Genomic DNA, 26,859 nt, shown 5'->3' with positions numbered 1-26,859 from the left:
CCAATTACACCTTAATAAATCTAGAAAATAATAATAATACAGTATTTAAAAAAAGAGATTTAAGAAGCAAGCTGATGAGGGAAGGCATAGATAATCAAACATGGTTAAATAGGAAAACCAGAAGCAAACAGGTGGTAAAATCTCAAGAAGGAGAGCAAGATCTATTTCAAACGCAACAGTGAAGCTATTCAGATAAAGGTAACATTAAGCAAAAAAGAGGTCATTGGTGGCCATGAGGTTGGAGGAAGTCATTCATTTTATATCTGGGGTTACACAGCTATGAATATTTATATATAAACACAAATGCTTGCACATGTACATGTACTTATTGTAACATCTGACAGTAGGATTAAAAACTGCTGAAAGGGTAGGTCCTAAGTAAATATTGTACAAATAAAAGCATAAAATGGTCTCATCCATTTAGGGACTGCTAATTGAATCTCTGAAAGATAACCGAGTTTCAAAAATATTCACAAGCAATAGATAAATTTCTATTACATATATTTTTCAGTAGCAGCATTAAAATGGATGTCACCAAGTTTTCAAGTTGTGAGGGCTTTCTTCTTTACTGAGTACAGTGTTTGCATTATATAGTTGGATTTGACAAGTGAACCCATAAAATTCCCCACTCGTGGCTCACTTAAAAAAGAAGTATTATGGTTTTAGGCACTGTTCAATGTCACACTGAGCTACAAAAAAATAAATAAAACACCACAAAGCTCCCCACCTTCCTTTCATTTTTAGAATCCCACACACAGAGATGACAACTACATTAATCAGAGACAGACCACTGAGGTTCAGATTTATTTTGCTTAATATTAAATGGTATGTTTGAAGGAAATACCAATTTCTTTTTAAAATGACACCATCACTACCCGTGTAAACACTGCAGTTTACTAACGATTTTAAAATTGCTTTAAGGGTTTAAAACTGAATCACGACCACTTCATCACAGCTGAGATTCAGCATGCAGATCTCACATCGGGAATACATTTGAGTTTCAGGTTAAATAAATTCAGCCTCTTTTATTTTAGAACTAGAAGAATGTCTTGTTGACTCAGGGCTCTAGTTGTGTTACCTGGAGCTGAAAGAAGTCAGTTCAGCGTAATAATTTCTACAAGGTATTAATTGGAAGTTTGCTGGGAAGCGGCTCACTCTATATTGTGTACAATGCTAAGAAACATGTTTAAACTTAACGGGCAATGTTGTTTCCAAGTGCGCTGATTCTGATGCCTCTGTGCACGCAGTCAAGCCCAGGGCTATTTGGAAAAGCATACATGAAGAATTTGTGGAGAATTCTGGCTTCTAAGAACCTGCTCAACAAGATGCTACCACGAAGGCTAGACACCTTTGATGTGAGCGCTAAGGCCTCCTCCCGCCGCTGCCTGCCCTGCGATCTCCATTCACTCAAAATACCCACACACAACGGTGCTCTGATGTGACAAGTACACCAAAGGAAAATCACCACCTCCTTCTCTCCTTTATGCTAAATTCTGTTAGACTCTAAGGGTAAAGGAGTCCATTTTGTGCCTCTTTACCAAAGACAGTATGTATTGAAATACATTTCCCCTTATCTTCTCCTCTCTTCCCAATCTGGACTCAAGCAAGATTGAACCGATCAGTTGAGAAAATAAATGAAAATGACATACACCATATTGAACTAAGTGTCATGATTCCCCATTTCTGAAGACCCAGGGTTCATAATGGGTCCAACCTCATCTGCCTGACTCTCACACAGTAAGATGAATTATTCTTAGCCACTCCTTCACTTTTAGGAATAAATAGGATCTGAGAGACACATCCACATAATTCTCCATACTTGTTTAAAACTATATAATTCCAAAAATATACCATCTTAACCCTCAACATACATACTTAAATATATATGTTTTCTCTACTACATAATCAATTGATCTATCCATCTCTCTCTCTCTCTCTTTCTCTTGGGTCTTCTGTTGGGTATCTGCACACCCAGGATTCCGGAGATCGGAAAGTCTGTCACAGCTGGTGTGAGGCCTCTTATATCTGAGACCCACTCTGAAGATGAACTGTTCATATGCTTGTGGTCCGGAGCCCAAATATGCACAGAGACACCCTAGATTCTATCTCTTGTGAAATCCTGTAAAAGGTACTAAACAAAACATTATGCTGACAAGTGAAGTCTTCCTATCAGCAGGTTATTTCATTAGGGCTCCCTGGCCTTCCCATCAAAGACCCAACATGTTTTTAATCAGTGGTTGGGAACGCCTCTAAACACACATTCCGTATTGTCATACTATTGACTTGTCCTTAAACTGCCTCTTCAGCTCAATTCTCTCCTGTGTCACATCTGTCTGGGGTCTTTATTTCCTTTTTTTTTTTCAGCCTGAAATCTCATTAATTTGTCAAGGTACTGCAGAAGATACATTTTCTCATGAGTCCTGACATAACCACCTTAGTTCTTTGTGGTGTTTCTCATTCCTTTTAGTAAATAATCAGGATGACAATTTGACAGTTGAAATAGAGTCAGTCTATTCTTACCATGGTTGCTAGGTTTTATTCTGCTTGCATCTTTTTTCTCTAACTATATTTTACTGCAAGTGCTTTGAGAACATGGCAAAGGTTTTCAAATTTAAGTGTGGTACACTATACCTTTGTACAGCAAGTTTTACATTACACAAATTACTGGTTGGTAATTTTTTAATATGCCGATAAAACTCTGGCTCTGTATAAACCATAAATGTCACATCAGAAGTTTTCCCTATTCAATAACACTTGATGCTTCATTACTCTAATAAACAAAAAGTAAATGAAAAATGTTCCTTTGACATTTTAATCCAAATATTGGATTATTCATAGTAAAGCTTCAGAATAATAGAACAAAAACTCAAAGTCACACACACCTTGGTTGTAAGTGTGTCTTCAAATTTTTGGTGTGAATTAAAATTAGATTTTATAAGCAGAGCATGAGTCATTTAGTGAAATTAATTTATTATATAATTATCATTAAGTAGCAACAGGAGAACATTATGATGCGTCAAAATTACACTCTGAAATTACAGCTTCTTTGGAACTATGCAGAATCAGTTGGATATACCTGCTTTGGAAGTTTTCCTCTTCCTTTATACTTGCAAAATCATTTTAGTTTTTATGAAAAAATGTTATTGTGTAAAGACCAGGACAATTACTGTCCTACCAAATTATGAGTGTTAAGATCTCTATTTTAATTTTGATTTTAACTTTTTAACCCTGTGACCAATTTATTTATAAATGGATGTTTGTGACTCCTTACCCCCTTCATCTCTTTAACAGACCCCCTCCTGTGTGGCGACCATCAGTCTATTCTCTGTGTTTGTATGTTCTTTTATTTTATTAGATTCCACATATAAATGAAATCATATGCTTTTTGTTTTTCTTTGTCTAATTTATTTTACTTGGCATAATATTTCAATTTTTGAAGCTGAAATACAGAGACCATTTCTCAACAAATTTAAGAACTAGGACACAATGTTATAATTCCTTCAAGGAATCACAAGTGGCAAAATAAGCTGAGAAAGGAAAAATAAATTCAACTAAATTAACTAAAAATTAATCATTGTATTAATGTCTATTTTTGCATTATCAATTGTATATTTCATATGGTCTCCATTTCCCAAAAGCTAATTAAACTAAGAGATATAAGAAAGATTATTTTCCTAAATGATTTTGATATCTATTTTATCTGAAGTTGATAGATATGAATAAATGAATTTTTCACTTTTCACCAATATGTTATTATAGAGTGAAAAACTGTAATGTAATTTAATTATCAATGTGCTTAGGTTATTTGTTCAAGCTTCATATCTCTGGTCTATTATAATTGCCTTCTAATTTAGCTTTTTAGATTAAGAATCTGCCATTACAATCTACTTAATGAGAATCTTTATAAAATAAAAATCTGATAGTGCTACACCCAGCATCTTCTACAATATGGCACAAAGAAATGTTTATGATATGATTCATCTTATTTACTGAAACTATAACATGTCACATGTTCCCATTTGTCTATGCTTTTGTTCACCCAATATCTTTCCCTAGACACCTTCCAACCCCTTCCAATTTCTTTTCACCAGTATTTAGCCTTTATGAGTCCACATGAGCACATGTCCCTCTTTTATACCATATCACCTTGTTTGCTTGGTGTAATAGAAACTGTCAGTGGCCAAAGCATATCCGTCAGAGCATGTATACTCTTTAGCCAACTTTCAGCTGCTAGTCAGTATTCAGTCTGACTAAATGCCCTTATATAAGAATTGTAGAGAACTGGCTTTTTGCTCCTACTGGAGTCAGGACGTATTGAAAATGTGCCCCTCTCCACAGCATTGGTGACCGAGACTCTCAGGATTTAGTGAATGAATTTGCCAATTCCATCACTTCTCAGAATCAATCATTCTCGGCATGTGTTTTCTGAAGTTCCCTACAATGTGCCCTTGGGACTGAGCTCCAGTCCTCCTCACGACCCCGATTTTGTAGCAATTCCTTTACTGGCTGCGTTGTCTTCTCTGAATCACTTCTCTAAATGCTTTATACCTGAATCTTCTGTCTACAGGATCCTTATAGAATCTACAGTAAAATTTTGGACACCAATGCTTTTCTGTGGGGAATTGAATGGCTTGTTGGCCATATGACATCAAGACCCCCCTGGCATGTTGTTAACAGCATAATTACTAAGACTCTCCCCTGTGCCAAATTGGGATGACATAAAAGTATAAGGGGGCATAGGCCTTATGTACTCTCTCTAGGATTTGAGAAAGATAGTGGCAATGATAACAGTGCTATGGAGATGATAGTTGTAAGTACTGTCAGTGCACTGAGGGAACAAACCAATGGGCTCAAACTAGCCACAGAATGTTAGGGCATGGTCTGGAAGTCAGAAGGTCTGTACAACAGCATTTAATGAAACCCTTCTCTTTCGTAGCCAGAGAGAAGATTGGACTGAAAACCAGATCCTTTGTCTGACTGTAAGAGTAGCTAAATTGTAGAAAAGGTTTACTTCCAAGAACAGCAAACCTCCCATTCAAAACTCAACAGGGAAGAGTAGGACCCTGAACCCTCCATGGGATATGAGGGTGATCCACTCCTTGCTAGAGGAGGGTGGTTTCCTTTCCTGGAGATCTTGTAGATACCTTGTCTGAGGTAGATACTTCAAAATGTGTATCCACCTTCCTCAAAATTTGTCCTCCCTTTATACCTTCTAGACCATTAACTGTGTTAAAGACCAAGCATACCCCAACTGAGTAGCACTGTCTCTGCTTTAAGAAAGTGGGATTCTTTGTCAAAAGAATTACAGAAACTGGCTAATATGCCCACTTAGAATTCAGGAGAACATTCTTAGAAAGAAGTGTTGCCTATGCAAAACAAGGAAGGTGTGTGAAATGTACACAGTAGATGCTAAAGATATGTTTATGCAGCCCAATGAATTTACATTTAAATATTTGGATTTGAGGTATGCATTTTCAATCATACTTAATGGTATGGCTATGAATGTATTTCTCTAAAAGTACTTTACTGTAATTCCAGAAAGTAAAAGTATATATTAAATAAGAAAATACTCTTAAATAAACCAATGTTTAAATTACACGATGGCCATAAAATGTAAATCAACAAGCTGAGTTAAATCCAAATGGATATCATATGATATGTGGAAAATCAATCTTAAAGAGTATCCAGAACAGTGACTGAGAGTGAAAGCACTTTATTACCATCTCACCTTAATGCAAGTGATCTCACAGACCGCTTTAAATAATCCTGATGCTCCATCAGTTAACACATTGCATAAGCTGAATGTCTTTTTAAAATTGAAATGTAGGAACATATTCATTTAAAAAATACATTTTATACAGATACAGAAAAATATTCCACTTACCTTTACTTGACCCACAAAGGCATTGGCTTCTTCCTCCACCACAGACAGATTTCTAGGCAGATAGGGATCAAACATCGGAGCATTGTCATTGACATCTGTCACCACCACATTTACTGTAGCAGTTGAGGTCTTAAAGGGAAAAAAAAGGTTGAGATATGAGAAGAGTTATTTTTCTTTTGATGTCAGTTAATTGGTTATCCTGACATTTGTTTATCTGAAAAACAGCTTATTACTATTCTTATTCTTTGGTTTTTCCAAAAAGAAAAATAAACAGCAGGAAGCATGCAATGTTCAAGCACCTCAGAAAACAGATGGAAAAAGCAAATGATGATTAATTAAAGAGCAAATACCTTGAAAATGTCAAGTATTTCCTGGAGGCTCACTTTTAGAAAATGATTCAACTTTTAACTTGTTCATATCTTATGGGTGGCAAGCTTTTGTTTATATACACATGCACCCCCTTTTCTCTGAAATGTGACATTTGTGTAGTTTTAACCATGTATTTTCATTGTTTAAATATAAAACTAGTATATCATAAAAGCACATCAAATGTGTATTTTCGGGAAAACAACTGCTATTAGAAAATACTACATAAGTAACTTTCTAGATTCACATGTAAACCAAGAGATGAACATTATACCACTAGTTAAATGATTTTACCTTACGATTATACAGCCTAAGGAAATTGTAAGCAGGCAAACCTACTAGTAGTGTGTGCTAACTAGTTAAAAGGTAAACTTCCACCCTGACCTGCTGAAACCAGAGGATGTAAGCTGATGACTTTTACACAATCAAGGAACATATTCATATGACACAAACTGGAAACTGCTCTCTCCAATCAACCCCTGCAGACAGCACAGGCTCTTCACTCTGTCACAGTGTGGGACAGATCACAGAAGGCTGAGACAAAAATCATAGAAAGAAAGGACCGCAGACAGGAACGTGAAAGATCCATTATTCTGTAATATTGAGTATTTAATAAAGGAACAAGGATGAAATGGTCATTAGAGAATTACTCCACTTTTGTTTTTAAAGATGTAGACACAGTTTGTCCTAATGTGTAAATGATGTGGGTGAAAGGCTAAAAAGCTGAGCATAAAAGAAATGACTAAGAAGGACTGAATCTGAAGAGATTTTGCAGCAGTCATGGGGGCGCCTAGAAGTCAAAAACTAGATTTCGTAGCTATCGATGAGGAGCGGTCCCAGTAAATACCCCATCCTTTCTGTTGGGTTCGTTGAAGTTCTGTACTCTCTGGGTAATGTCTGAAGTCTAGACCAGGTGTTACTCAACTTAAAACCCAACATTCAAACTGTGATTGTATTAAGGCAGTTCTCCTATATTTTAACAGAAGCAAAGTAAATCCTCTTTTGAGCATTACAACTTTATCCCAAGCCTTTATAATTTTTTCACATATAATGTCCAACAGTCATTAAAAAATTACCATACCTAGCAGGGAATTCCTATGTATTGATAATGGCTTATTTCTTTGTTTATTGGCTATACTGGTAGGCTTATTCTGTGCAAATTCATATAACTATTCAGTATTATTCATACATATGTCTGTGTTTAAAAGTCCAATAAAAATTTCAAAGACATGGAAACAACTTAAATGCCTATCAATAGTAGATGATTATATAGATTGTGTTTCATGCATACAATGGATAATATATAGTCTAAGAACAAATTACTGTTAAAAATAATTACAAGGATGAATTTCACGAACATAAGGTTCAATATAAGAGGTCAAACATAAGACAGTACATATTATATGATTCCAAGTATATAAATTTCAAACATAAGCACAATCTCTCTAGTGTGACAGAGTCCAGATAGGAATCACTTTTGTAAAGAAGGACTAGGGATCATAAGGCTGGGCTTCTAGGATGCTAATTAATTTCTGTTTCTTGTTCTTAGCAGTGATTACATAGATGTGTTCACTATGTAAAAATTCATTAAGCTGCATGACTATAGTTTATGCACCTTTCTGTGTGTAAATTCTCCATGAAATAAGATGCATGGACACACACACATGTGTGCACAGATGAATATTAACATATATAGATTCAAATATCATCTGATTAAATGAAATGCAGATAATTTTATTTTATCCTTTTTCCTTTTATATATTTTCCAAATTTCTCCAAGATGGCTATATTACTTTTCTTAAAAAAAGCAGTTTGACAAATGTCATTTTTTAAAAGTAGTTTTAAAATTAAGACCAGTAAAAAGATGTGTTTCTGCAGTAGCATCAATTCCTAATCTGCCTAATAAAAATTGGCAGCCTAGAGCCAAAATCTAAGAGTTGCCACTGACTTTCCTTCAAACAGCTTGACCTCCTTATGCCAGCCTATTTGTATTTCTCTGTTAATCCACTGTACTGGTTTTCACCCTATTTAAAAGTTCCATTCTTGACACTATGGAGTAGGATATTTTCAGACTATTCTGGGTCCTCAACGACTGTGGACTTTAACCGAGTAATACAGAAAATAAATGGATCACTAGGTAAACTAAGAAGCCTAACAAGTCGGCCATTTTTGTGCTAACAGGGACTGAAACTTACTGATCATATGGATGTACTTCTTTATACCTTAGTCATTTTATATTGTATGAAGAATATCCATGTCTCTGGCATAAATATAAAATAATAAACACAAACAGAATAATTTTAAGATTATATATTTCTTGAAAAGTGAAAACTACTTACATCAGAATCACTTAATCATTAAAATACCTAGGCTATACATTAGACCTAGGTCTCTGTTCTTAAAATCTTTTGAAATAGTTACAAAATAGTTACAGTTAATTGTTAAACAATCATGCACATTTTTTTTTGTATTGGTTCAGAAAGATGGCAACAATGTGCTTCAATATGGATCTCTGATGTGTAGAATGCATCTTATTCTATACAATAAGAATTTATCTTATTAAGAACAGATTTTTAGTAAGGTAAATCCAAGTATTAGGAAATCAACTCAGATCAGTTTACATAGATGAAAAAGAACAATGTCAGCTAATATATTCTTACAATTACTTTAAAAATCAATTTATATTATGCTAACTAAAGAAAAATGATAAGATTCAAACTATAAGACCTAATAAATGAAAGCCTACTTGTTTCCTATTTAGGGAATTGGCCTTATTGCTAACTTTCTCAAAAGTTGCATCAACTTTTGTTCTACTAGCTGGAACTAGTTGCATTTTAGTATTTCTACCATAAGTGATCATTTTTGTGATCATAACTTATTTTAACTATAATATAGTATAGATTTTATTTTGTTTTAAATCATGATGAATCCTCACAACATACATTCCATTCTCAACAATGCAAGCAGATATTTCTGCTGTTGAAAGCAATTTGAAGGCACATTTATTTAAAAAAACTAGTATGGCTCTGAAATGAAGATATTAATATACCATCTTTGGTTTAATATAGTATAAAAATGTGAGATATAATATCAGAGTCAAAAAAAACCCAGATGTATATTCACTTAGATTTTTTTAATTCAAAAGAACATATTTTTTAAAAACATATTTTATAATCTTTAATTTTATATTATGGACTTTGTTGAATCCATCAAGCCTATTTCTTAAATTAGTAGAAACTTGATTTTACTAGAAGATACTTAGGATATTCAAAATGTATCCATTCTCCAGCTGCTGAAGATATAATCATCATGATGATTTTCTATTGCTGTGGGTAGATCTACATGAAAATACATACTCATAAACTGACAAACAGAAAAATGTGGACTATATGTTATACAACTGAGAAATAGAGAAAGCAATGATGTAGCTGCCTTTTTTTTGTCGATGTATAAAATGATTCACTTTTTAAAATGTTCTTTAACAGTAAGTGTTGAAACTAATGTTTATTAGTACATCCAAAATTTCTTTCAATAAAAATGGGAAGTTTGGGACAATGAGGATGTGTAGTTTAGGATTTGATTATTTTTGTTTTAGATCAATAAGGAAAAACATATATTCTAATATGGGCATACTCTTTAGGCAACACTAATTTGAAACAATTTTTAAAATTCTTACCTAGAAATCATCCTGGTGTTTTAACAGCAAGAGCTATAACATCAAGTCATCCTGATTCAGATTATAAAGGTCCTTTCACAGTGCAGAGAGGATGCCCTTCCTACCAGTAAGGCTGACCTGGGAGGCTTTCTTTCCTTCTGAGGAAAAAAGAGTATAAAATGCCTGCCAAAGAGGGGACTTTCTCCCTACTCTGGATTATGACAAGAGGAGAAACAGAGATGACAAAGAGTGGGATGCGAAAGTCATCCTCTTCATCCACCTCCTCACTACTACTCTGATTACATCTTAGGAGAAGAGGCATTGTTGAACAATTTTGAGGAAAGTGGTGATAGGAATTGATGAAGTAAGAGAAGTCTGGGTGAAATAGTGGCAGAGTTTGTGAAACACACAAACCTCAAGAGAATTTTCATCGAAAATCAGGTTTAATAGGATATGGCAGTGAATATACAGCAATGGTAGAGAGAGGCGGTGAAAAAGAGAAGCTTGGTTTTGTGTGTGTGTGCAGCTCAGGAATCCTAAAATTCCCAAAGACCCTGAAGACCTGAGGGATCTTCATGTGAGCAAGGTCTTGAATAGGGACAAAGGACCCTGATGGCCAAGGCCAACAGCAATCAGCCCTCAGAGGTAGTAGATGCCACCAAATTTTCAAAAGGTCATTAAGGAACCAAAGAAGCCAGCAGACTGGAGATCAAAGCAGACACACCACACAGACCAGAGACCAGCAAAGACGGACAGCATCTGAGCTGGTTCCCCTCCTCCCAGCATCAAGGACTACAAAACACATCCCACATCCATGCAACAGTTCTAGGATGGGGGCAGGGAAGAGAGGAAGAACACTATTGGAAGCTTAATTAGTGAGTATTTACCTTGAAAGATTTTTTAAGACAAAAGAGGCTGAGACCTCTTTTAAGCAAGATTAAGTATACCAAGCCTGCCTCACCCACACAGAGCAAGCACACAATACTGTCTAGACAGCAGAGTGGGGCTCATGGGGAAGATTAGAAGAGGTATAAAAAATAAACAAGCTTTGTTTTCTCTGCACATCTGAGTGTAGTGTGAGGAAAACACATATTTTATAATATATAATATATTAATATTATATATTACAAATATATTTTATTATATATAATATAAATGTAAAAAACTATTAGAACATTATAAATTATTTCACTTAAAAATCACACTTCAGGAAGATGTTTTCAGAAAACACTAGAATATCGGCATCTTATTCCCAACTACCAAGAAATATAAATGTATGTTTTTCAGAGAGAATGAAAAGTGGATGATTCTTTTTTTGATTATTTCTTTTTATAAAAGTTTACACTCAAAGAAACATATCACAGTTAAAAAAAAATACCGGGATACACACACACACACACACACACACACACACACACACACACACACACACACACACAAACATACATATATATGTATAAATGTGTAACTTACATATATGCATATATACATACATATATATATATAAACACATATATATAACTATCATTATTTTACTTTAACATTTTATTAAACCAATTATATTGGAATCTGTTATTTGTATTTCACACGTTTTTCTTGCACATATATTTTCCTTTTGCTAGTGTTTCCTAAGATTTGATTAAACAGTTTAACATTCAACTTGTAGATTCCAATTGTTTATTGATATTTTCATGTTTAAAAGACATTTAGGGAATATTAGTTTAAGGCCAAGCAAAAATGCTAAGCTTCCTGCCAATCTGAAATTATAAAACATTGTAGTGCTCACTATAAAAGCCGTAATCAAGTAACTCAAGAGCATTCTACAGATAGCAAAAACCATGACATAATCAAGTTATCTATCACATATTTTAAGGAGGAAAACAATATTGCTAAACAAAAAGAATCTGTGCAGAAAGATCCGTACCACAGAACAACTTTGTATTTTGAATTAGGATGCTTGCCAGTTGGGAAATGACAGCTTACATAATTGTTTTAAGAAAAACAAATGAAAAACAAATCCTAGTCATTATTTGCATATGTATATCTTTCACTGTGATTTGCATGTTTACATCTTTTGCTGTGTTATTGGTTGATCCACACAACCACAATCCAGAAGCCCTGCTTACTAGCTATACATCAGCTCAGTGTGGCAACTCAGGAAAAAGTAAGACATAAAAGGAAATATGTTTGATGTGCTTTCTGATAAAGCATTAGGTCCACATGGAAAACGTTTTCCTGACATCCATCTTTACCATTTGCTGTTCTGGAATGGAGGCGCCTAGCACTGGAGTAGCTATTTTGAGACCATTAGGTAACAAGGGTAAAGGTGAAAGTAAACACATTATAAATGGCAAAGCAGAAGATAGAGGCAGGCATTCCTGATGGTATTACTGAGGCCCTGCACAGCCCTTTCTTGTCAACTAGATTTCGTTTTGTTTTTTTTTGAGACAAATAAGCCCTGCTTTCTTTAAGCTACTATTGTTCAGGCTTCTTGCTACTTATAGGCATATTCCTGAAGGCCAATGTTGCCATTGATTATTAAAGAACCTTAGAGCATGTCACCCTAAAATGTGTCATTTGACATATTGACTATTTTGAGTTAAAGGCACTTGAAAAATAGCACATACAGGAAAAACACTCTGATCTTCATTTTCTTAAAAACAGCATATGAATTTCCTATATGAAAGATGTCTTCCCTGTTAGAAAGAGTAAGATTTTTATTATCGACCAGAACAAGGTGAGACCAAGATCATTTTTATAAAAACAGACCTCGTTAAAATAATTCCTATCATACTTTAGCTTCCCCACATAGTTTAATAACTTCTTCACAACTGCTCCTGTTCAAAGTAACACAAAAGCAAGTTGCTTTCACAATTTCTTGCATTTTCATTTCCTTATGGGAGTTAGCATGTCATGAAAAACCTACGTAAGTAAATTTATATGTCATCTCCTGTTAATCTTTCTTTGTCAGTTTAATGCTCAGATACAGACAGAGACCTTAAGAAAATCAAGGAAAACCTTTTCTTCCTTGGCATTGTTAATCAGATTATATCAGATTATATGTATCACATAGTAAAATCTGCACATATTTTACAATAAGATGTCTTTTTAGCTTAGACTTGTTGGACCTAAATTCAGCTGAGAAGTAAAAATGTTACAGGTAGCTTCTAAAAAGAGGAAATAAGTGTATATTCCTTCAAAAGAAAAAATGCATTGGGAGCTATCCTGTATGTTATTATAAATAAATTAGGTAAAATGTAATTTCTTAAAGAACTTAAGATACATAAAATTTTCAAAGTCTATTGCAGCTAAAATGTGAAAATATTGGAATAAAGAATGGTAGCAGCTTTCTTAAGGAATTTGCAAGTTCATAAATTTGCAAGAAATTCCAAATGAATGTAATTATTAAAATCTAGAAAATATGACTTTATCTATATTCATGGTAGCTGATGGCCTTGATAGTTACAATAATGTATAACATGAGATATTTAACTTAAATGTATACATTTTTTCAACTATCACTGACAGTGAATTTAGAAAATAGAAAAATATGTAAGAATATCAATAAAGTTCCCTTGATTGTCTATAAAAATTAGAGATAGCCAACAGAATATGAGCTCTCTTCTCCTCTAACTCCATGTTGGGGTAGTGGGAGAGGTATGTTTTTTTAAAATTTTCAAATGGTAGCTTCTCAATTTGTTTCATACAAATTGCTGGTAACCATTTGAAGAAAAGTCCATCCACAAAGAGTCTGTGCTCATTAAACATCTTTCTTGAAACCCATAATTATTAAGGTCAAAACATTAATTTTACTGTAACTCTACAAAGGACATAAGCTTAAATGTATAGACAAGTCTCACGTTTGCTGTCCAAATGTGAGACTAATATTATCTCATAATCACTTTCTTCTTCAGAAAACTATATATGTCCATTCTTACAATTACAAAATGATAAAATTAACTGAAGAAGCTTTTTTGTGAAATCTAAATGTTTCTTTGTCTATTGATAATTCTCAATGCAAACATTTGAAAACAAAACAAATTTACTTTAAAAGATCAGGATTTTAAAACCAAATGAGATCTTATTGATGAGAAGTATGAAAAACTGGGCCCCTAGAAATGTTAAGTGATCCTGGGCAGGGAGAATTGAGATACACAATAACCAAAAAGAAAATGTTCTAAGGAACTAAAACAGTAACTTTAACCCTAAACTTTTCATTTTCTTAAATTGTCAGACTTTTTATTTATTTTTATTTTTTTTTGCATTTTTAAATTTTATTCATATATACTATATTATATTGGGATACAATAGGTATACAATGTTATATTGGTTTTAGGTGTATAGCATAGTGATTATTTTTCAGTTTTTTATGTGGGCAAAACCATAATTAGTAAGATTGAGACTATGACAGATATCTTCATATACTATTTCCTTTCAATATGTTTTCTTGTCTAAGAAATTTTATTTTTAAGGCCTGACTTAAAAGGTCCTAGCTAATATCACTGCCATTAATTTTTGATTTGCAATATGACATACCTCAAAGCTATTACATGAAGTTTTCTCTTTGTACTGTCCCAGTGGTTGATCTGAATGATCCTTATTAATTTTACTTTGCGCTCATTATACCCCTTACTCAATGCTGAATAATTACTCCTCCTACTTAGGATTTCCTCCTCAGTTATTTCCTAGTCAAATTACCCATTAAACTTTCATCATTAGTCAAATTCTTCAATTTTTTTTCTTCTTGAGATTCACACTGACTTCTTTACATACATCTAACACAGGTACACCTTAATCAAGGGCAATGCATATAGAAAAGTTAATCTTAGATTTTATTTTTCTTCACTCAGCTAATATTTAAATACTATTAGCCCCACTATTTACTAAAACTGTTCTGATATTTTATATTCCACATGTAGCTGCTTATCTAATGTCTGAAAAATATCAAATAGCTTATTATGGAAAGGTTGTAATTATCAAATATAATTAGCTATCTGTATCTATTTTTCTAATTTTTAATTAAGATGCTAAAATTATCCAGGTTAATTATTTTATGCATTTTTATCATGGTAAAATTTTCTCAGCAATACTTTTCAAATGAGTGTGTGGAAAGCATTGGATGTACCTCCAACCAGTCTATCACATAAATCAAAGAAGTGATTTCAGGTAAACTGAGATAGGTTGCTATTTGAATTAGGAGAGCCTTGCCCATATGCCTATACAGAATTTGAAATTATTTCCAGAGACCAGTGCTGAGTTGGCTTACAAGCACTTGACTGCTACCTTGTGGCATTACAGCACAATGGTGTCTTACCAAAGTTGAAATGTTAGAATGCTTAAAAAATCAGAATAACAGTGTTTGTGGACATGGTAGTTTGAAGAATGGAATCAAATGATTTAAAGTCATTCCAGAATGACTAAACAATTTATTCATTCTTAAAATTGATTTTTAGGTGCTGAGGAAATAAAACTTATCTTTTCAAGAAATATGGGCCCATTTAAACAATTTTAATTATCAAAGATTAGTCAGGATTCTGAGTGCTATTTATAAATAACCTGTAGAATCAATCAGCTTGCTATCCTAAGCACTTCAAGGTATTTATCCACAAATTCCTTTCTCTCCCCCAATCAAAACCTCCCTCCTCCCACCACAAAAATACCATTAAAGAAACAGGTCCCAACATAGTAAAACTGCCAGAATGCATTTCAGAGTGCTGTGCTGATGATAGACACAGTGGAATACTTAGACTAAGTTCATTTTCCCATAAGTTGGGTAAGAAGGCCAATCACAAGTATCTATTCTGTCAAGTCAAAAGTTGCAAGAATCTCAAAACCAAATTGAGAGTACAGGTTCATCTGTTAGAAGAGCTCACTGGAGAAAGTGCACTTCTCCAGGTAATTAGAAGTGCTGCAGGACAGAAAGATTAATTCATGAATTCATGACTGTAGTAGATTGTTTAAAGTGTAAAACTTCAAGGCTCTCTCAGGTTCTTTAATAATATTTATTTAAACCCTTACCAGGAAGAGTACTCACCCCGTCTGGCCTGCCATCAGAAGCAGTGACGATCAGAATGTAGCGATCGGTGCTTTCTCTGTCCAGGGCTTTCCCTAAGGTTAGAATCCCAGTACTAGTGACAGAGAAAATAAATAAATAAAACACAAAAAGGAATTATGTCACAGGGAGACTTCCTACTATCATGAACTACTTTTTCCCTTCAGCAAACATAGCTTGAGTATTAAAGGTTTTTCCCTTCAGCAAACATATCTTGGGTATTAAAGATGTATGATTCCAGGATTCATGTTGAAAACTGAAAATGGCTTTTAAGGATGTTGAGCTTCTTAGCAGTAATGAAAAACTGCAACAGCGAATGATGAAACTGAGTTGATTCTTTAGCCTTCAAGAAAAAAACAAAACTATGCTTAAATCATGCCAGGAAGAAAGATATCTATCTTGTTTGTGATTACTTTAAAGGTAAGAGACCCCATGAATTTTCAGCTGTTCCTTAAATCCTTAGAGTGAAAAATAGCTTTTGATAACTAATTTATATCATTTCCATTTATTGTCACATATGTGTCTATTATGGAGCTACAAACAGCTAAATTCTATCCTTGACAAATTCTAGTGATTAAAATTCAGTTTTCCTTCTTTCTTCATTTCAAAATAATTAAGAACTGTAGACAATTAGAAAATATACAGTGGAATACTAAAACTTTTATAGATATTATGATTATGTTATAATATCTCCTTTCATTATTTGTATAACCATATGTAAATATATGTCATTATTTTCAAAAAAGGAATCAGGCTGCATGATTTATTCTTCTTCAGAAAATGTTATGAGTATTCACTCTCTCATGTTATAATTTATGAAGTCAAACTTTTGTCAATAAACTAGCAATGTTACCATTTTGCTATTCTTTCAAAATTTAAGTATTTCTTAATTTAACTGGGTATATATAATGTATGATGAACAACTTTGGGCAAATTCTCACACTTAGAATGTTTTTAATACTACTACCTTTCCAATGCCCAGAATAAATGCTTCCTAATATTTAAGACTTTCTTTTCCAATGTAATTTGTTTCATAACAGTTTGGTCACGTACTGCTCTCTAAAAAAAAAAGTTCCACATTTACATCTGAAATATTACAAACTGATATTGTACATGACATTTTAATTAGGGCTTAATAAGCATCTGCTATGGTGGATTATATTAATATAATAAAACATTAAAATATCAAGTGTGAAAACATAATTTTTTTCTAACTGATAAAAAGATTTCATTTTAATGCAAGTGCTTTATTGTTATAGTGGAATTTAAGCAATTCACAGCACATATGGTAGTTGAGTACAGAAAGTCAACACCAATGAATCAAAATGTGAGTCATACTTACTTTGTTTTATTTTGTTGTGGTTGTTGATATGGACTTAAAAAAAAGTTCTAAACATATGGTATGACTCAGAAAAACTGACTTTGCTTCTTGTACATTTTTAAATGTTTTGTTGAAATAACTGAAGACCAATTCCCAGAGCAGTTCACAACAATCAGGTTTGGATCAACTTCCCATACCACAGATGGTTCAAATAATGTCATTGTAAAATGACAGTCAAAGAGAAAAGTATGACATTTATAGCTTCTGAGGTTTATTCACAAGAATAACTTAAGAAATAAGGTATCTGAAAACTTGGCCATGGAGTAATGAAAGGAAGAAGAAAATTGAGTTATTGTTTTCCAGTTTTTTCCCTTGGTTTAAGGCTCAAGACTTTGTAGTCTTCCTTGTACATTAACTTAAAAAAATCACTAGAAATATATATAGTATTCCAATTTAGAACCATATTATATAGAAATAGCTAATTTTTCATAGTTATTGTGGAGATAGTCCTCTGTTTAAGAAAATGTGCCTTGTGTCCTAGTGGAGTATGTAGTTGGATAGGATATTTGGGAGATGGAGGAGAGGAAGAACAGGTGGTGTCTTTTGGTATTCATAGCTGCAACACTAGTTTATGGGTACACATAAGTATCCTTTTATGAAATTCCAGAAATAGTGGCAAGGAGGAGTTTTACTACAGCTAGAAGGAAGCTTTAGAGCAGGATACATGAGTGCATTTAAGAATGAAGTAAATCTTTAAATTAAAAACATGTAAGAATTACTTCCAATAGAACATCAATAATAATGCTACTTAAATTTTACGTGATCTTAAATATCGCGCAGGAGTGATGTCAGTGAAAATGGTGAAGTAGGCAGCTTCCAGACCTGGTCTTTTCACAGAAAACACTGAAAAATGAAGGAAAAAGCAAAAGAACCAACTGTGGCAGAACTCTGGGCAACAGTTAAAGGCTGACCACAACCAAATGAAAACAGAGTCAAGAAAAAGGCAAGAGAAATGGTCGAAAGCTTTGTAGCATTTTCACTTGTCCTTTCCCCACCCTTCCCTGGCTCAGAGTGGTCTTAAAGATGGCATTCAACAGTCGCAGTATGACACCCTGGTCCCTGTTTCTAGGGGGAACAGAGCTAACCTTATTCACCAAGAACTGTTTGTCCACCCCCACTTCTCTGGAGGATGCCAGAAGGAATGACACATGGTGTTTTTCTTTGTTCTGCCTAACTCAGAACTCACTCATGGTGGAAAACCAGTGGGTCTTCCTGGAAAGCGTTGTAAAGCAGGGAACAACCTGTAGCCATCCAAGGCAAGAGATTTAGGTGAAGGCATACAATAGAGGTCCCCAAGCTGTGGTATGTGTTTGGGAGCTGGGTAGAGAATTTCTTCAGAAATTAGGCCATTTGAAAGTGACCATGTATAGTGGGGAATAGAACAGAGTGACAGTTGAGAAAGAAATCCATACATCTGTGGCTAATTGATTCTCAACAAGGATGCCAAGCTCATCAGTGGGGGACAAATATTTTCTTCCATAAATGGTGCTGGGATAATTCAAGATCTATATGCAAAAGAGTGCAATTGGTGTATCTTACACCATTTACAAAAATTAACTCAAGATGGATTGACAATCTGAATATAAATACTGAAACCAAAAAACTCAGACAAAAATATAGTAGTACATCTTCATGATGCATTCTTAAATATGACACCAAAAGCATGAGCAGCAAAAGGAAAAAAAATAGATATATTGGACTTCATCAAAATTAAATTTTGTGCATCAAAGGATAATACTAACAAAGTAGAAGATATCAAAAAACTTACAAAATGGGAGAAAATAGTTGCAAATCATATATCCAAAAAGGGTCTGGTTCCCAAAATATATAAGGAGCTCTTCAAACTCAGCAACAAAAAGAAAAACCAATTAAAAAGTAGGCAAAGGATTCAAATAGATATTTCACCAGAGAAGATATACAAATAGCAAACAAGCACCTAAAAAGATGCTCTATATCATTAGTCATCAGGGAAATACAAATCAAAACTACAATGAAATATCACTTCACACCCACTAGGATGGATAAAATAATATATAATGAAACAAAGCCAATGGACAAAAAAATCACACTGACAAAGATGTGGAGGAATTTGGGACCTTGGGACACTGCTGGTGGAAATGAAAAATGGTTTAATTACTGTGGAAAATAGTCTGGCAGTTCTTCAAAAAGTAAATGTAGAATTACAATATGACCCAACAATTCTAATCCTGGCATTCAATTAGTTGAGAACAGAAAGTACAAAAGAATTGAAAACACGTATTTAAGCAAATGTACATATATGTTCATAGTAGCAGTATTCACAGTAACTAAAACATAGAAAAACAGCCCAAATACCTATTCATTTATGAATGGATAAACAAATCACTATGTAGACATACAGTGGAATATTATGCAGCTATGAGAAGGAATGAAGTACTGATACAGACTTCAGCATAGGTGAACATCAAAACATTGGGCTAAGTGAAGAGAGCCAGGCATACTGCATGAAAGGTCATGATGATATGACTATCCAGAATAGATAAATCCATAGAGACAGACACCAAATGGTTGCTGCCAGGGGGTGAGGTAAAGTCAAGTAGGTAGCAATGCTTAATGGGCTGGCTTTGCTTAGGAAATGATAAAGATATCTGGGAACTAGGTAGAATGGGTAGTTGTGCAATAATGTGAGTCTTCTAAATGCTACCAAATTGTTTACTTTAAAATGGTTAATTTTATTTTATGTGAATTTCACCTCAGTTATATTAATTATATTGCATGGAATTCCCTCACCAAACTTGATGGCTATATTCCTGAAATATATCATGCTTGACAAAATCTAGCTCTTTCAGATGATGAGTTGGCATGCCTAGCCATAAAAATGGTGTTTAAACAATGTAAATAAAAAGTAGTGGAGAGCTTCTACTTCCTAAAAAACCAGTCTGCTAGCATTTAAAACCTGCTCCTGTAAGGACACATTTCCCCAACTGCATTGTTTATTAGGAAATACTGCATCAGCACTATATGGACTGAAAGATTATCTCACAAGTTTCATGCTTTCTATTCTAAGCTTCCTTTAAACTTTTTCAGTACATTCTACTCACTGCAATTTAATATCATTTATACTTACATATGTCTAAGCCTTCAACAGCTTTATCATATTGCTTTTGGGCATCAGGTTTGAGGCCTTAGAACGATACTTAGAGTTTCTTCAAAATGTTACATAGAGAATACTTCAAAATGTGTGATTGTGTCAAGTTTAATATGGTATCCCACGCTAAATAGTAATTAGTGGTTAGTAAAAACAGACCATTAGAAGCTGGGTATGGTGGCAGTTCAGGGAAAACATGATGGTGGGCATGGACTAAGGTGGTATAGAGTGAAAGGTATGAGGAGTAGTTTTATTTGAGTATATATTTTGAAAAGTAGACCTGATGGAAAGAAAATGCATATCATCTTTCTTATGTTACTTAATCTTGATTGTAATCATAAAGTTCCAACTAAAATGAAAAACATAATCAAGGTTTAAATTTAGTGTCAAAATGAATTTAGTCTCATAGAAAGACATTAAAATGTCAGTGAAGATCAAAACTTTTCCAATAAAATTCTAAAAAGAGCAGAAATAATTCTATGAAGCTCTTTTGTTTCGCATTTAGCCTTCAAGTGTTATATCACTTAATGAGGACAATGTATAAGAATTCCTCAACCTCGTGCATTAAATAACTTAAATATTGGCTATCTTACTCATAAAGGAAGTTTACTTACATCTTGTTTAAATGTTCACTTATATGTGAATGTTTGCTGAATAAATATTTGCTGGATTAAATGCAACTATCTACAGAGACACTGAAAAGTTATTAATATAATGCAAAACTCTACAGAGCAATACAGAGCTGGCCATTTAAAACATGGTATTGAATGATTTTCATGATGAGTGGTTGTGATTTTTAAGGAACAAGTCCTTTTCTTTAAAGAGTGAGTTTCTCTCTTGGCTGTATGATAATCCAATTCATTAAATTGTATATAACAATTCAACACTTTGTAAATCCACACTAGCAATAAAATGATTATTCATCACTACTAATATTTGTTAACAAATTATAAAAACTTTTTGGCATATTTTTATTTCAATGGAAAAAGGTAAAGTAATGGTACTGTAATGCTGATTATTGATAAAATTTGCATCATAGCATAAAATAATATTTAAACAATGAACATGTACTTTGTTGTTGATTAAAGAAGTTAAATGCAATCAAAACACTGTGTGAATTGAAATGTCTGATAAGCAGAACATTATTTCTTTTCTATTGTTTTCTGAAGGAGTACCCAAATTATTCAAATCCTTAAAACTCACATGGACATGGTGGTACAAATTTGCACAAGTATCCCAGAAGTTCTGAAGAGGGAAGGGATTGAAATTTTAATTTTTTCCCCATTCCAAATGTGTTATATTGCTAATGATCCAGGCCAACCTAAAAATATCAGTGAGAACAACAGCACTGGGGTGGCTGAAATGAAATGGCCACAGGATAGAAGGCAATGGGCCCAGTGTACTGGACCCTGAGTCAAGAACATTCACCAAAAGAGACTATGCTGCCATCACAGCGACTTTGCCTAGTCTAGCTGTCCTGGCAGCAGTTTGCAGTTAAAAACATGACTGCATGAACTGACTTAAGAACTGTGGTATTAAGAATTGTGGTCAGTGTAGAAAAAGAGGATGCTGCATTGAATCTTTTATACCTTAGGGGCCTCTGTGACCCAGCTGGGTGTCTTGTTTCAAAAGCAGAGATGAGAGAATAGAGAAACACTTGCTAAGGATCGCAACACAAGCAGAGAATTTTCTTTGGTAAAACTGGTGGCTCATCAGATTTCACAACCAGTTGTCCTTACTTCCGCATCAAGTGAAAACCAGGTAAACTCAGGAATGGAAATCTTAACAGAGTAAGACTTGGGCTGCCTGCTTCCCAGGGCAAGTGAGAGCTTCGTTGTTGTCTTTTTTTTCTCAACAGCTTTATTAACATATAATTTACACATCATCAAATCCATCCACTGCAAGTGTACAATTCAATGAATTTTATGATCTATTAAGAATTCTTCAACCATTACACAATGAATGTTAAGACATTTTCAGCCCTGTTCCCATTAGCAGTCACTCCATAGTCAGCCCCACACCCTAGCCTCAGGCAACCCTTAGTGTACTTTTTGTCTCTAAAGATTTGCGTATTCTGGGAATTTAATACAAATGTGATCATTAAATATGTGGCCACTTCTTTCACCAAGCATGTTTCCAAGGCACATCCATGTTGTAGCATGTTTCAGTACTTCATCCCCCTTTATTAATGAATAATATTCCATTGTACGGACACACATTTTGCTAATCCATTCATCTATAGATAGACATTTGGGTTGTTTCCACATTTTGTTGTTGTAAATAATTCTGTTATGAACGTTTTTGTGCAACTTTTTATTTGAATGTTTCATGTTTAAAAAAGCAACTTTTTATGTTTTCATTTCTCTTGAGTAGATAAAAGGGGAATTGCTGGGTTATATGGTAATATTCTGTCTCATACTTACAGGGAATGTAAACTGTTTACCACAGTGTACATTCTACACTCCCACCAGAAATACATGAGGATTCTGCTATCTCCACATCCTCACCCATATTTGCTGTTGACTTTCTCTTTTCACTATAGCCATTCCAAGCAGGTGTGAAGCGGAAGGCCATGATTTAATTTGCATTTCCCTAGTTACTACTAAGCATAAGCCTATTTCCCCATGCTATTGACCATACACGTATCTTCTTTGAAAAAACGGCCATTCAAATTCTTGTCTATTTTCATTTATACTATTTCTGTTTATTTTTTAATTGTAATAGTTCTTTATATAGTCTTGATATACATACTTAAAAATATTTTCTCCCAGTCTATGCTTATATTTTACTTTCTCAGTGGTGTCCTTTGAAGCAGATTTTTTTTTCAAGTTTTAATGAAGACCAACTTACCAGTCTTCTCAGTAATCACTTGTGCTTTTTGTGCCACATCTAAGGAAGCACTGCCTAGTCCAAATACTGAAGACTTACTTTTGTGTTTTATTCTAAGACTTTTATAGCTTTATCTCTTTCAAATCTTTCTATAATCCAATTTGAGTTAATTTTTGCAAATAATATGAGGTGACCATTCAAATTCATTCTTTCACATGCTGTCTCAGCTTGATTTGTTGGAAAGATTATTCTTTTCTGATTGGATCGCCTTGCCCCTTTTTTTGGGAAATCAATTGACTATAAATGTTAGGGGTTATTTCTGGACTTTTAAGTTTACCCTAGTGACCTCTACATCTATTCTTGTACCAGTACCACACAATTTTGATTACTGTTAATGCGCCCCTTTTAAAAAGCTTTCTTTCTTTAAGTGTGATTATAAATTATAGCTAATTTATGATTTGTTATGTACCTATGGGGGAAATTCAAAATAGTTATCTTTCCATTTTTTAAATGGAAGTTTACTCATTTGTGCAATCTAAAGGCTTGGGAAATACTGTTTCCAAGCATCCTATTCATGGTTGTAACATCCTATTCAATGTGAAATTGCAGGTGTTGCTCACAAGACTAGGTGACCCCTATTCGACATGAGGTGTCACATGTTCCTGGGCTGAAGCAGTACCTAGTTCACTTGTCAAAATTTTCACTTTATAATCCTGGGCTAGGTGTAGGTTTCCATTCTTTCAGGGAGTAAAATTCATGCATGGCCATACAGAAAACCTCAGAAAGGTAGCAAGCTTTAATCACCAGCCACAGGCCACAGCAGAATAGATATTTTGCTATTGCAGAAGGGAGGCAAATGATCTCTCTACAATCCTAAATGCTTCTTTAATGCTGCTTCCCAGTCATCTCAATAGTTAGGATTAACTTTATCTCTGATATGTTCAGACAGGTGAGCAGACTGGCCCTGATAGAGACCTCAAAGAAGCTTAAATGGACATGCAGTATTTTTGTGCTAATTCATTTGTCAAATATAAAATATACCCACATTACCGAAAAATTGAAGGATGGACCTTGGTGGTCTTTTAGTGGGTTTGAACTACACTGTGTCTGACAAAATTCCCTTCAAATAAACAATTTAGTGCCAAGTTACTCTTTGTAGAAATGCCCTTGTTATTATGAGTTGCTGACAACTTTAAAAGGATCTAATTAATCCCCATCTGCAAGTGAAATGTTTCCACCTCACTGGATTTTACCTAGGAGAAAATGTTTAAAATAAATAGTCTTCTGGGTAAGACTTCTGGGTTCAGAATTATACCTCCCAGCTCACATTAACATTCATAGGAAAAAAAAAAGGAAAATAAAGCTACAAACAGTTGAAATCGTCTGATTAGAAGTCTCTTCTCCTGTTACCACTACCTTGTTTAACATTTTAAAAAGGAAAAAAATCAATTTAGAAATCATTTTTAACTTACGTTTCTGAAAGATTAAAAACTCTCTGAGGGTCTCCATTCTCAATGGCATATGTTATTGGGTCTCCCTCTCGATCAGTTGCCTTCAGAGAGAAAACATAATTTAATTATCAAATAATTGATATGACTCCTATTCAAACAGTGTAATACAGAAGCTTGGAACTAATAGACAGAATAACCACAATACTCTTAAAAAATAAAGATTTAAAAAGGAGCTAATGGCAAGATGTAAAGGAAAGAGTTTCATATCTGATCCTAGCATTTCTGTCATTTTTCTCATCTGAAGATAGTAACAATGAATAATATCTCTGAATGTATATAATCTTTCCTGGAGGGGAAATAGAGTAATGGTTTTCCTAAGGTTTATGTATTTACATTTACATGAGTCTTTCTCTACAATTTAAACAAATATGTTAAACTCTTCATAAATATTTACAGTATAGAGAAGTTATTTAATCCACTTTTTTTTCCATTTTCTTCTGAGATTACATAAAGTCAGGAAATTTTAAGGGTGAAGAATCCTGAATCTGGAACCAGAGAATGAATTCAAAACCAGGCTCCACTTACTAAATTGTGTAATTATTTTCAACTTCATTTTATGAATGAAGTTAATAGATATTAGAAGGCTTAATTGAAATATACTGTGTCTAGGCACACAGACTAACACCTGACACATTGTTAGTTTCTAATAAACATTATCCTTTTCTCCCCCTTCTCTCCTTCACTCAAGTCAGAGAAGGTGCAACTTACAGCTTCTGACTTTGAGTTCTAAGTTTCTCTTATTCAAGAAGAAGACACACTCTAGTTTGTGGCACTGGAGTCTTGGATTTGACCTTCTAAACATCCAAGAGTTTTTTCTTTTGACGAGTCTGAAAATTCCCTTATGGAAGACATGGGCGAAGAAAGAAATCTGCATGATATAAAAGGGATGTGGGAGGGATCTGCCCAGGTAGAACCCCGAGGAGAGGGGAAATACCTGAGAAAGTGCTGGAGGAATTTTATTTATAGATCACTGGCCTGGCAGAGATACCAACCTTTCTGACTGACAGGTACTGCCCTAAAGTTGGCAGTCTTTAAGAAAAGGGTATTTGTGTGGGGTCCTTTCACTGACTAGACAGGAATGGCCTCAGCCATAAGAGCCTGAGTGTGAAATCCCATGCCCAGATTGACAGGGAGGCAGTGTTTCTACTGGTAGATCAGATGCCTTTGATATGCATAACAGAGCAGAAGTTATAAAATAGCTCTATTGGCTACCACAATGGAGATGGCCAGAAGCCTCTGTTGGGCTACAAAAACCTGAGTCCAGGGATGACTGAAAAATAACAGAAAATATTTACAAAATGCACGGTTTTGTGGGAGAAGCTTTGCAGGATTATCATTATAATTTTTTGCAGGATTGTTTAATCTATGCCCACTCTATGAAACACGTCCTTCACATGGCTTACATCCATCCTATTCAATATTTCAATTCCAAATTATTGGCTGCTTCTTTTCATTTTCCTTTGCTGATTTCTCCTCATTTCTAAGACATATTCACACCTGGCTGCTCTGAAGTTCTGTCCTCGGACCTTACTCGCTTAGTCACTTGATCCAATTGCAAAACTTCAAATACTATCCATATGTGGAAGACGCTCATATCTCTAACCCAGTCCTTTCTTCTGAATTTCAGACACCTTCATTGCCTACTTGAATGTCCAATTAGCTGAAATGATAAGCATCCCCAATTTAAAATGCTAAAACTCCCAAATCCCGATCTCTTCCCACAGACTCCACCCCTCAAGAAAACAACAGCCTGCTTGTTAGGTCTTCATTATCCCACTGAACAGCGGCCTCATATTGAGACCTTAACTCCTCGTTCCTACTCCCCGAAGCAGCCGTCAGCAAATTCCATTGCATGTACCTTTAAATTAATTGCAGTATATGACAGTATCTGAACTCCTTCCCATACCACTGTCTTCTTCACAGATTATAATAGTCATCTTCCTGGCAGCCCTGCTTTCTCCCTTCTGCCCTCACTGCACTTAGTTTTTAATTAAGTAAAGTGACCATTTTTTTCAGTCCAAAATTTTATTTCTTTGGGTAATACTATTGTGTTA

The 26,859-nt window shown here is 34.2% G+C and overlaps 1 protein-coding gene across 4 annotated transcripts in view; it reads right to left on the bottom strand.

Moving 5' to 3' along the window:
• Window positions 1-26,859, bottom strand: part of PCDH15 (protocadherin related 15) — a 1,663,341-nt gene that overhangs the window by 238,248 nt on the left and 1,398,234 nt on the right. For all 4 annotated transcript variants that reach the window (XM_073241042.1, XM_073241040.1, XM_073241039.1 and 1 more), the window contains 3 exons: window positions 24,767-24,846; window positions 15,940-16,033; window positions 5,885-6,013 (listed from right to left, as the gene is read on the bottom strand). In XM_073241042.1, coding sequence (XP_073097143.1) covers window positions 5,885-6,013; window positions 15,940-16,033; window positions 24,767-24,846 — 303 coding nt within the window. The remainder of the gene's footprint in view (window positions 1-5,884; window positions 6,014-15,939; window positions 16,034-24,766; window positions 24,847-26,859) is intronic.

The sequence above is a fragment of the Manis javanica genome, chromosome 7 (genome assembly GCF_040802235.1).
Source record: "Manis javanica isolate MJ-LG chromosome 7, MJ_LKY, whole genome shotgun sequence".
Classification (NCBI taxonomy): Eukaryota; Metazoa; Chordata; class Mammalia; order Pholidota; family Manidae; genus Manis; species Manis javanica.
The sequence above is the reverse complement of the archived record's forward strand: the minus strand, read 5'-3'. Positions and strand labels throughout refer to the sequence as shown.